The 12,003-nt window shown below is 48.1% G+C and overlaps 1 protein-coding gene across 1 annotated transcript; it reads left to right on the top strand.

Moving 5' to 3' along the window:
- Positions 1 to 1,646: 1,646 nt before the first annotated feature.
- On the top strand, positions 1,647 to 9,654 carry LOC117039796 (synaptotagmin-like protein 4). The gene is given in 5 exon segments (XM_033136996.1): positions 1,647 to 1,864; positions 1,866 to 1,884; positions 1,993 to 2,154; positions 9,086 to 9,191; positions 9,459 to 9,654. Coding segments are annotated over 5 exon segments (522 nt in total). The 5' UTR covers positions 1,647 to 1,733; the 3' UTR covers positions 9,563 to 9,654.
- Positions 9,655 to 12,003: the final 2,349 nt, after the last annotated feature.

Below are 12,003 nucleotides of genomic sequence, written 5' to 3'. Positions count from 1 at the left end.
GAATGTCTTACTGCCCGGTACATTTCGCCCTTCCCATTCCCTTAGTTCCTGCCGAACCCCCACTTGCAGAGCCAGTTTGATATAAGCATCCGTATCCTTGGGTTTCGGTCCCCTGCTTATTTCATCCAAAATTTCCGGGTTCAGCCCCTGCTGAAAAAGCGCTTCAGTTTGTGGAGCTAAAATCTCCCATCCCAGTTTATGGCAGAGAAGGGTAAATTTAGCCACATAATCTCTCACAGTCCCTTTCCCTTGTCTGAGACTCATGAGTTCCTGCTTGGTTATCTCTTGATCAATGTCACTTGTGTAATGAGCCGCCATGGCATCCAAGAAATCCTGGAGATTCCCAAGCGCTGGGTTGTTACTTGCCAAAAGTGGGCGTACCCATTCTCTCGCTGACCCCGTCATGTGTGAAATAATAAATGCTACCTTCTCAGCATCAGTCTCAAAGTCTTTCCCTCGCACCCTCAGGGCATAATCAACCTCAGTCCTGAACCCCAAATATCCCCTGGGGTCCCCATCAAACTTACTCACTGATGCCAGCTGTTGCCTCTGAGTCACCACTGCTGTGGCTCCTCCTCCACCGGTCTTGCGAGCCTCATCAAGCCTAATTTGAAGATCTCGTAAATCTTCCTCCAGTTTGGCAACTCGAAGCTCAGAACGCTTATTTATCTCTTGCAAATCAGCAACTCTGGCTTCTCCTTCCTGCCGAACTTTCAAAATCGCTTCCTTGGCTTGAATCTCCCAGCTGGCCCTCGCAGCTTTCAGCTTCTCGTCGACCCCTTCCATGTCTCCTTTCCAACAGTCCCACAGCAACGCAGTAGAGTTAGGATGTGTTGTCACGACAACCTTGCCTTTGGTGTTGCTGTGAGATAACAGCCGGCTCGTTTCTCGCTTTTGAAAGCGTTTTATTATCCTTACTAATTACAGAGCTATAATTCACGTCTGCATCCCATTACAGCAAACATCCTAACTGCTATCTTCCGTTTCGCGCCTCTTCCAGCACAATAACCTCCGGGTGTTTCGGAAGTGACGCGTGAATTTCTTCCTCTCGCTTTTGCTCCCCTCCCCCTGTTTATTACTGACGTCAGCACTCCCCCTTTCTTCTGGCGATACCTCTAAGAGATTGCTGTCATCATCGTCGGACGTATCTGTTGAGATTAATGGGCCCGGTTCTCTATACCTCGCCCCCTCCCCCTGCCTGTCTGTTTTGCTGCTTTCCCTCACTGATCCTCCTCCCACGCTCCTCTCCCGATCCAGGCTTGTCTCCGTGACAATATGCCAATTTGAATTTAAGGATTTATCACATTTTTTATCCTGCCATTCCTCCAAGGACAGCTAACCGTGTTCTCTCCTTCTTCTCCACCCCTTGCCCCATTTTTAGCAAAATAGTTTGGGCTGAGATGGTGAGTGATTCAAGGTCACCTAGTGATTTTCATGGCTGAGGCTGCAGGGGTTTTAACTCTGGTTTCCACAATTTTAGCCCAATGCACTACATTAAGAGTAATCATGAGGAGGGCTGCAATCTGTAGTTGAAGTGTTTCACACACCAGTGTGAACTATCTAAAAAAGTGGGGTTTGGGGGGGGTGGCCCTCAGCAAATAGTTGTTTTTTGTAAGGACTCACTGTGTGGATATAACCCTCCTCTCAGCATACCAATGCAATTGCACGACCACTTTATCCAAAGCTGCCTGCTTCGCCAGTCTCATCACCATTAAACAGAGGTGTGTGAGACCATGGAAGGAAAGGGAGATAACTGGGCAAGGTGTAAACCTACATGTTTTGTCTCTTGCAGGTATGTGAAGACATACCTCCTCCCAGACAAATCCCGCTCAAGGAAGCGGAAAACCACCATCAAACGGAACACTGTACAACAAGCTGCTCAAGGTGTCTGAGAGTTGTGGGCAGGAGGCTAGCCAGGCTTGTCTATGTTGTGCCCCTCTGTGGAAGCTATTCTTGCTAAATATGCATTCTCTCTCTTTTATTTTCTTGCAGTATGAGATCAGCAAGGCCCTCCTGCTGACAAGGACCTTGCAGTTCTCTGTCTGGCACCACGACTGTTTTGGCCGGAACACTTTCTTGGGAGAGGTGGAGGTTCCGATGGACACCTGGAACTTTGAGAGCCCGTTGGAGGAGTGCCTCCCCCTGCATGGCAAGGTTTGTCCTACCCCACTGCTTGCTTCCGTGGTTCTCCTGTCATGTAGCTTCACCTGAAAGAGGTTTCTTGGGAGCTCCAGGAAGTCTTGCTAAACTCGGTTCTCAAGCTTCTAGTTCTAGGTCATTACCTCTGTGTTCAGCTGCGGTTTTGGTTTAAATAACAAACAGGGAGTCTTGCTTGCCACCCGTTTTGTTGTAATTTCAGTTGCAGGTGAAGCTCTTTCCCATTTTCAAACATTTTCAATCATTTTAATTGCTTCTTTTCTCAATATTTTAATTCTTTGAAGCTGCAGCAGAATTTTTTTGGCCCAGGGATTGTTCTATAATGTGCTTGGTTCGATTACTTTTTAAAGTACTTTTTTGTTCTCTTTGCAAGCTGTCCTGGGAATGCCAATTTTGACACTGAAAGGGTAGAGGTATTATGAATTATTTGAGCCACTCCTCCCTGCCCATATATCTATATTTAGGTGTCCTCTAATTTATTCTCCTTCACAGCCACTTTAGAACCCCCCACCCCATCTGTAGAACCTGCTGCAGAATAGCCCCCTCCTCCATATCTTACACAGAGCCATCTCAGTGTCATCTCCTTGCATCAGTAAATCCTGCAGGAATCTGATTGGTTGTACAAACCTGTAAGGACATTCAGTCGTTGCTCATGAGAAATCAGCCGAACGCAGAACTTCTACAAACTTTTATTGTGGGACCAGATGGACTATCTGCAAAATATTACAAAATCCTCAGCGAGCAACTGACTCCGGTGCTGAAAGAAGTAATCGACAACATTTTGAAAGGAGGAAAGATCCCAAATACGTGGAAAGAAGCATACATAACTCTAATACCTAAACAGGATACAGACCGACTAAATGTCAAGAATTATCGTCCAATTTCATTATTGAATAATGACTACAAGCTTTTTGCAGACATTATGGCAGCAAGATTGAAGGGAATCTTGAATGAAATAATTCATAAGGATCAAGCCGGCTTTCTTCCTGGTCGACAGTTAAAAGATAACGTTAGACACATTGTTGATGTAATAGAATATCTGGAAACCAGGAATGATAAACCGGCAGTATTAATGTTTGTTGATGCAGAAAAAGCTTTTGATAATATTTCTTGGCAATTTATGAAGAAAAGTATGGAGGGAATGGGAATAGAGGGATCCTTCATGAGAGGAATTGAATCAATATATTCGGATCAAAAGGCAAAATTAATAGTGAATAATGAAATAACCGAAAGTTTTGAAATAACGAAAGGCACCAGACAAGGTTGTCCGCTGTCACCTTTACTTTTTATAATGGTCCTGGAGGTTTTAGCTAAAAGATTGAGAGAATGTCCGGAAGTAAGAAGAATTAAGGTAGGTGCAAAAGAATTCAAGCTAAAAGCCTTTGCAGACGATTTGGTAATAACAGTAGAAGAACCCCAGAGCAGCGTCCCGAAAGTGTTGGAGGAGTTGGAGAAATTTGGACAACTTGCAGGATTTAAATTGAACAAAACCAAGACGAAGATGATGGTGAAGAATATGGAGAAAGAGAGAATAGAGGAAATAGAACAAAAAACCGGCATAGCAGTAACAAAGAAAGTCAAGTATCTGGGAATCTGGTTAACTCCTAAAAATATTAATTTATTCGAAGATAACTACCAACCAGTTTGGAAGGAGATTAAGAAAGATCTAGAAGTGTGGACCACATTTAAATTATCCTTTAGTGGAAGAATAGCCGCGATTAAGATGAATATCTTACCAAGGATGTTATTCCTATTCCAAACAATTCCAATAATCAAAGGGACAGGACAATTCAAAGAATGGCAAAAATATTGACAAGATTTATTTGGCAAGGACAGAAGCCAAGGATAAAATTCAAATTGTTGATTGATAAGAAGGAAAGAGGGGGCTTCGCCTTACCAGATCTGAAGTTGTATTATGAAGTGTCCTGCTTGTGCTGGCTAAAAGAGTGGATAACATTGCAAAATACCGATTTGCTGGACTTAGAAGGATATGACAATAGATTTGGATGGCATTCCTATCTTTGGTATGAGAAAGTAAAAGTTCATAGAGGTTTTTTGAACCATGTGATAAGGAGAGCCATCTTTGAAGTATGGGAAAGGAATAAGAGACTTCTAGAGAGCAAAACCCCATGGTGGATCTCACCGATTGATGTTTTTACTTTAAAGAAAGTTAATATGGAAGGTAAAAGGTCCACATATGGGGATTTGTTGATGAGAACAGAAAGAGGTTGGAAGTTAAACCCATATTACCAGATCGAAGATACTTTTACAGGATGGATACAGTATCACCAGGAGAATAATCTGTTTTTAGAGGATAGAAAAATTGGTTTTGAAGATAAAAAATCTAGACTACAAACTGAGCTATTGGAAGGTAGAGGTAAATACCTGACAAAAATGTATGATTTGTTGTTAGAATGGTATACTAAAGATGAGTTAACGAAAGAAGCGATGATAAAATGGGCAATAGATTTTGGGCATAATATTGATGCATGGACAAAACTATGGAATGAGACTTTGAAATTTACCGTGTGTGTAACATTGAAAGAGAATGTTTACAAGATGATGTATAGATGGTATTTGACTCCAGTAAAATTGTCAAAAATGTATAGAACGCATGATAAGATGTGCTGGAAATGTAGACAAGAAGAAGGAAACTTTTATCACATGTGGTGGACTTGTAACAAGGTCAAGGTGTTTTGGGAATCTATTTACAATGAACTTAAGAAGATGTTTAAATATACTTTCCCAAAAAAACCTGAAGCCTTTTTGTTGGGGCTGATGGGAGATGAAATAGTTAAGAAAGATAAAAGATTGTTCATGTATGCGACAACAGCAGCGAGAATATTGCTTGCCCAAAAGTGGAAATTACAGGAGTTACCAACGATTGATGAGTGGCAGACGAAGATGGTGGAATATGCTGAACTTGCAAAACTGACCGGTAGGGTCAGAAACCAGGAGGACTCGAGGTTTCAAAGAGATTGGAGTAAATTTGTGGAGTATTTAAGATTGAACAGAGGAAGTTTAAAAACACTAGTAGGACTGGAATAAACCTTTGACATAGTTTAACATGGACGCAATATAAACTGCGCGACAAGAACTGGACTAGAAAACCTGCTGACGAGGGGGAGGGGAGTCATAGCTCGGCAGAGCAACGGATAATGTAATGTGTATTTGATGTTGAATTGGTAGTAATTTGGTATATTTGGAAAAACAATAAAAATTTATTTTAAAAAATAAAAACTTTTATTGTGCAGATATTTACAGTGGAGCAAAAGAAACAACGTCCATCTCATCCCTCCACAGAGTCCGGGAATGAACCCTTCCGGTTCTTGGTCCAGCAAAAGAGGCGCGGGATCCTGAACCCCCACCTCCCCCTTCCACGTCTTTCCTGTCTGCGAACTCGGGGCGCGGGAAACTGTCCCTTTTCCCCGCTTCCCCCTTGGTGCTCAGGCTCTGCGATCTCTTCACAGACAGGGCATCTGCCCTAACGTTCTGCTCCCCCGGGATGTACTGGATCTTGAAGTGGAAGCCTGCAAAGAACTCTGCCCATCTGATCTGCCGTTGGTTGAGCACCCTGGCCATGCGCCAGTACTCCAAGTTCTTGTGGTCAGTACAGACCTGAATCTGATGCTTGGCCCCTACTAGAAAGTGCCTCCACTGCTTGAAGGCCGCATAAATGGCCAGCAGCTCCTTGTCCCACACCGTGTAATTGTGCTCAGATTTGTTCAGCTTCCTGGAAAAAAAGGCACAAGGCCTCCAATCACTGGCCTTGTCCTGTTGTAAGAGCACTGCACCAATAGCATGATCAGAAGCATCTGTCTCCACCCGAAGAGGTGCCCGCGTGTCTACATGCACCAGCTGCTCTTCAGAGGCGAACACCCTCTTTAAACGTTCAAATGCCTCTTGCGCCTCCTCCGACCAGACAAACGTCTTCTTCCCACTCAAACAGTCCATTATGGGCCCAGCCACCTTGGCGAAATTGGGGATGAACTTGCAGTAGAAGTTGCTGAACCCAAGGAACCTCTGCACATCCTTCTTGTTCCTGGGGCTCTTCCATTCCAACACCGCCTTCACCTCCTCGCCGTCCATAGCTAAGCCCTTGTCTGTTAAGCGGTACCCCAGGAAGTCCACCTCCCTGGTATGAAACTGACATTTCTCGAGCTTGACGTACAAATGGTGCTCCCACAGTCGCTCCAACACTGCTCTAACATGACGCACGTGCTCCTCCTCTGTCTGTTATCTGTCATCCAGATAACAGATGCAGTTCTTGTACAGGAGAGGACCCAGCACGTGGTGCATGAAGGCTTGGAAGCAGGGGCTTCCCGCTTGCAGACCGAAAGGCATGACTAAATATTCATTAACATGGTGGTCTTCCATTCATCCCCCTCTCGCACCCAGATCAGGTTGTAAGCCCCTCGCAAGTCCAACTTGGTGAAAATCTTGCCCTCTTGCACTCTCGTCAACAAATCGTCAATGCGAGGCATTGGAAACGTCAGGGGTTCCGTCATAGAGTTGACCCGTCTGAAGTCCACCACCAGCCTCCTCTGGGTGGTGCCTTTCTTGTCCACGAAGAACACTGGACTTCCTCCAATGGCCCGGGACTCTCGTATGAAACCGCACCGTAGATTCTTGTCGATGAACTCCTTGAGGTCCGCAATCTCCTGGTCAGACATGGCATAGAGCTTGCCTGTAGGCAACCTTGCTCCCGGCACCAGGTTGATCTGGCAATCGTAGGGCCTGTGGGGTGGCAGACGATCCGCCTCCCTCTCGCTGAACACCTCAGCGAATTCGGTGTAGATTTCCGGCAGCGCTCCTGCCCCGCACACCTGCACCACTGCTGCCAACACCTTCCTGCTGTCACCGCTCCCCCCACCCAAACAATGCTCCACGCAGTGGGTGGATCCAAAGGCAAGAGACCTCTGATGCCAGGCCACCACGGGGTCATGCTGATTGAGCCAACTCATGCCCAACACAATGGGCGGTCCTGCCAGCGTGGTGACATGAAACGTGATGACTTCAGCATGCCCCGCTATCTTCATGCGCATCAGGGGGGTCTGATGGGTGATTCCCCCCCCCCAACAGCTTTCTGCCATTGATGGTCGTCACCTGCAAAGGAAAGTCCAGTGGGAGCAAGTGCAGCTGGTGCTCCAAAGCAAAGTCTCTGCTGGAGAAGTTCGCACTCGCCCCCGAGTCCAATAAGGCCTGCACTTCCAAGGGGTGGCCATTGGGGAGCTCTAGAGTCACTCTGACCACAATGCTGGGCTTGGGCGCTTCTGGTCGGGGCACCTCTACTGCTGCTCCGCCTGGCTGCTGGCCCCTCCTTTCTCCAGCCAGGCTACCTCGTTTCCCTGTGGCTCCGCCTTCCCCTGCTCGGGCTGGACAGTACCTGCCATGCCCTGCCACCCCCTCCTCTGGGGGCACAACCTGGCAAAATGGCCAGTCTGAGAACACACATAGCATTTGAGTCCAGTCTTAGGGGCCTTGCTCTCAGCCTTGTAAACAGCCCCGAGCCCCTGTGGCTTTTTAACGGGAGCCCCCCCCCCCCCCCGATCTCCATCGGCTGCGGCTGCGGCTGCACTCTGGGCACGTAGCCAAAACTGCCTGGAATGCAGTTGCCAAGGAAACGCTCCCCTCTCTGCGATCCTTTCACACCGGCCCGCTCCTCCAGCCTCACTCCCATGGCCAGACAACTGCGTGCCAGTTCGTTCATGTTCTTGGGCCGGGGGCAGCGTGCCAGCTCATCCTTCACCTCCTCATTGAGCCCACCCATGAACATCGCCTGGCTCTGTTCTGATAAAAGGTCCCAATTCAATCTATGAATTAGCATCAATAATCCTGACCAATAATCTCTCACTGTCATCGACCCCTGCTTGAGCGCTAACAGCTCCTGCTGCGCCACATCCTTCTGGACCGATGAGGTGAACATCGTATCCATCGTCTCAAAAACTTCTTTATGTCCTCCAGGGCATCGTTCCCCGACGCTATCAACGGGCGGACCCACTCCCTGGCTCCCGCCTCCAGATGCGTAATGACAAAGGCCACCCTCTGCCTGTCGTGGGTGAATTCCTCATCCTGCAGCTTCAGGGCATACAACATTTCAGTTTTAAAGTTCAAATAGTCCCTGGGGTTCCCGCCAAATCTGCTCACCAGCGCCCCCAGCTTACGGCCCACTGGTCCCACACGCGCGTCCTGGTCCAGCTGCCGCCGCTCCTCCAAGCACACACTGAGCCTCTCTGCGTGTGCTTCCAGCTCCTCGTTGCGTTTTTGGAGAGCTGCGATCTGCTGCGCTGCCGCTATCAGCCTTTCCCGATCGCTGGCTCCTGGTGCCGCTGCGCCGTCTTCTGAGATCATGGTGCCTCTCCGGGGTCTTCTGAGTCCCTCACGAGCAACCTGCAGTGATTCCCGGACTGCTGTAAGGACGTTCAGTGGTTGCTCATGAGAAATCAGCCGAACGCAGAACTTCTAAAAACTAAGTTCTTTATTGTGCAGATATTTACAGTGGAGCAAAAGAAACAACGTCCATCTCATCCCTTCGCAGAGTCTGGGAATGAACCCTTCCGGTTCTTGGTCCAGCAAAAGAGGCGCGGGATCCTGAACCCCGGCCTCCCATTTCCACATCTTTCCTGTCTGCGAACTCGGGGCGCGGGAAACTGTCCCTGTTCCCCGCTTCCCCCTTGGTGCTCAGGCTCTGCGATCTCTTCACAGCCCCTGCGCTGACTTCCTGCCTCTAACTCCCCCTCCCCACTGGAGGAATGGTCGCTTCCTGCTGAGGAGGGGGATGACGAACTGGTGAACAAAGGGGGTGGTTCCCTGTACTGCAAGCTCTCCCGGGATGCTACCTGCCGTGGAGAGGGGGGTTTCCTGACAAAACCTTTTATTAATGATGTGCTAATATCCTAATATTTATCATTGTCCATTTCTGTCCTAGAATGCTGCAGACTCATCTGCTTCTCCTCAATACAAAGGCGAATTGGTGGTTTCTTTGAAGTTCATTCCACCTGCTAAGCATGCCAATGCAGGAAGTGGAAGAAAAGGTGAAGATTCAGTGTAACACAACCAGTTTCCCCCCTGAATGCAACAGAAACCATACACGTGGCAGCTGTCTGGTTTTTCTCTTTATTCGTATCCAAACCTTTCCCCAATTCCATAAGGTCTAGAAACTTGACTTAAATTCTGATAACAATTGGCTTTCCTGGTTCTGTGTGGTTGGTAGGGAGGCTTTCATACCACCCTGGTTAGAGGAAGCTTTGGGATTGGGGAACTCCTGCCATTCATGCTCATCACAGGGGTCTCTTTGTTAGGCAAAAAGGAAGATGGCGGTGAACTTCAGGTCTGGATCAAAGAGGCCAAGAACTTGACAGCAGCCAAATCTGGAGGGACATCTGACAGCTTTGTCAAGGGGTGAGCAAATGGGAGCTTGCTAAAACTGTGTGATGGGTGGAAAGGAGGCTGGAGACTGAGGGTTTACAGTTAATTGTTGCCCTGCCCAGGTACCACAGGGCTTGTGTGTGCATCTGATTATGGAAATAATTATTTTGCATTTCATGTAGTATCTTGTACAGTAATATGAAACGAGTGTGCTTGGCTTTGAGTAGCAATTGATTTGGGGCTGTGCAAATCCTTCTAAGTTTTAAAAGGGGCTGGATCTGATTCTTAAAGAAGAGAAGCACTTTGACTTTGAACTATGCATACGGTGCATAGTTCTGCGTTTACAGGTCACAGGAAACGCACTCGCAGGGTACCCTCTTCTGGCTGCTGAGAATTCTCTCTGCAGCTTCTTAAGCACAAGAAATTTGCAGAGAGCTCTTCAAAAGATGCTGAGTTTTCTACCCCCCCCCCCCTTCCAAGCTACCAATTTCTGCAAGTCCTGGTTGCAGGAGCCTCTTTAATAAAAGATACACATTTTTCCCTCCCTGGTCCACAGATATTTGCTCCCCCTGAGGAACAAGGCCACTAAAAGACACCAGTTGTGAAGAGCCTGAACCCCCACTACAACCACACCTTGGTCTACAACAACATCAGTCCTGAAGAGCTGCCGCACATCCGCCTGGAGCTTACTGTGTGGGACTGGTAGCCCCTTTCCAGCAACCATTTCTTGGGAGGAGTCCGACTCAGAGTTGGGAATGGTGAGGAACCTTCTTAGGGCATGCATATGTGTTTGTGTGTGTGCTCATGGGTACACCTGTCCCATTGTCAGAGAACTGTCCCTGGCGCAGCACAAGGTGGTGGAAGGGCTCTCAGGATGCTACAGAGAGCCCCAGCTCCACCTGACCAGCAGCACCTCCTCTGGCAGTGGAGGGAGCAGCGAGGCTTCTAGCAGGGAGGGGCATGGGTCTCAGGAGACGGAGGGTCGAGGCTCTGGGGATGTCGGAGGGACCCTGCACTCCTCTGGCCCCAGGGGCGATGAAGGAGGCACACAATTTCCGTCGCCCCAAAGGTGTCAAGGGGTGAAATGAAAGGATGGAAGGTGGGGTTTTCATATACTGAAACTCTTTTGTTGGGGTCAGAACCGGAAGGGGCCATTCCCGGATTCTGCTGACGTGTGATACAGACATGAACTTGTTAGCTCTGCACTATACATAGTATGCACAATAAAACTACAAAAGGAAAGGTTGGTGTTTTGCCTGGTTACTAATGAGCAACTAACCAAGGACCTTACAGCAATCCAGGAATCACTGCAGTTGCTTGTGAGCAGGTTCCTGCACCCTGAGAAGCGCCACAATGAGCAAACCAGTGAAGGAGCAGGGAGCATCTGGTGGGGGAGCAGCGAGTGGCGACCAACACAGGCGAGATGCTCAGGATGTGGTAGCACTGGCAGAACGGGCGGAGGAGCTGGAAGCATATGCAGCGCTACTGGTCGCGAGGCTGGAGGAGCGCAGGATGCAGGACCAGGAAGGTCGAACTGCCCCCATTGGAAGAAGGCTACCAACGTTGGTGAGCAAATTTGGCGGGAATCCCCAAGGGTATCTGGGTTTTAAGACTGAGATCAAATACGCAGTGGACTTGCAAAAGAAGGAGTTTGCTAGCGATGAGGAGTGGGTAGCCTTTGTTGTAGCCCACCTGGAGGCGGGTCCGAGGGTGTGAGGTTTGGAGCTTTCAGGGTTAAAGAAGCTCAACAGTTCGCTCCTCCCACAGGGAAGAGGATGTGTCACAACATCCGGGGTATCTGCTGTATGCAATGTCTTTGTGATTTATGTGACGCGCCGTTTATTTCCTGGTCAGTCTTACTTTCGGTTCTGACCGGAGAGGCCGGAGGTGTCCTCCCAATCTCTGGGCAAAGCTTTATGATTTATATGCTTGTAATTAAAGCTTGCTTACTTTGAAACAACCCAGTCGTTGTGGAATTAATTGCTGGCACATACCGTTGCGCAAGAAGAAGTAAGAAGTAAGAAGTTTGAACAAACTCTGCTAAAGCACTGGAGAAGCAGGAGAACGCAGAAGGAAGCGTAGCTGGACACCACTCCAACTGGTTTTGAGGCTGGTTTGAGGCTAAACTGGTTTTGAGGCTTTTCCAGTTAAAACCAAAAGTCCAACAGGTTATGGGTCGAGTTTTTTACTGGTTCTAAAGCAGTTCTAAGGATCCAGAACGTGTGTGCCAAGCTGAGAAGTGCCTCCCTGGACTGGGACTCTGTTGCAGTCTCCAGGGAATGTTTTCTGTGCTGGCAGGAGCATTCAGCAGTCTGCTGAATGGCTAAGCTGTTTGCAACTTGCTGCCAGAGTTTGAAAGGCAGCAAAGTCCAGATTGAGGTGTGCCCAAGCAGTGTACCCTCTCTTGTGAAACCCCATCTTCCTTGCCTGGGAGAAGAGCTACAGAATCGTGAGTACGCACCCCCAGGGCAAAATGGA

This window comes from Lacerta agilis, chromosome W (genome assembly GCF_009819535.1).
Source record: "Lacerta agilis isolate rLacAgi1 chromosome W, rLacAgi1.pri, whole genome shotgun sequence".
Classification (NCBI taxonomy): domain Eukaryota; kingdom Metazoa; phylum Chordata; class Lepidosauria; order Squamata; family Lacertidae; genus Lacerta; species Lacerta agilis.
The sequence above is the reverse complement of the archived record's forward strand: the minus strand, read 5'-3'. Positions and strand labels throughout refer to the sequence as shown.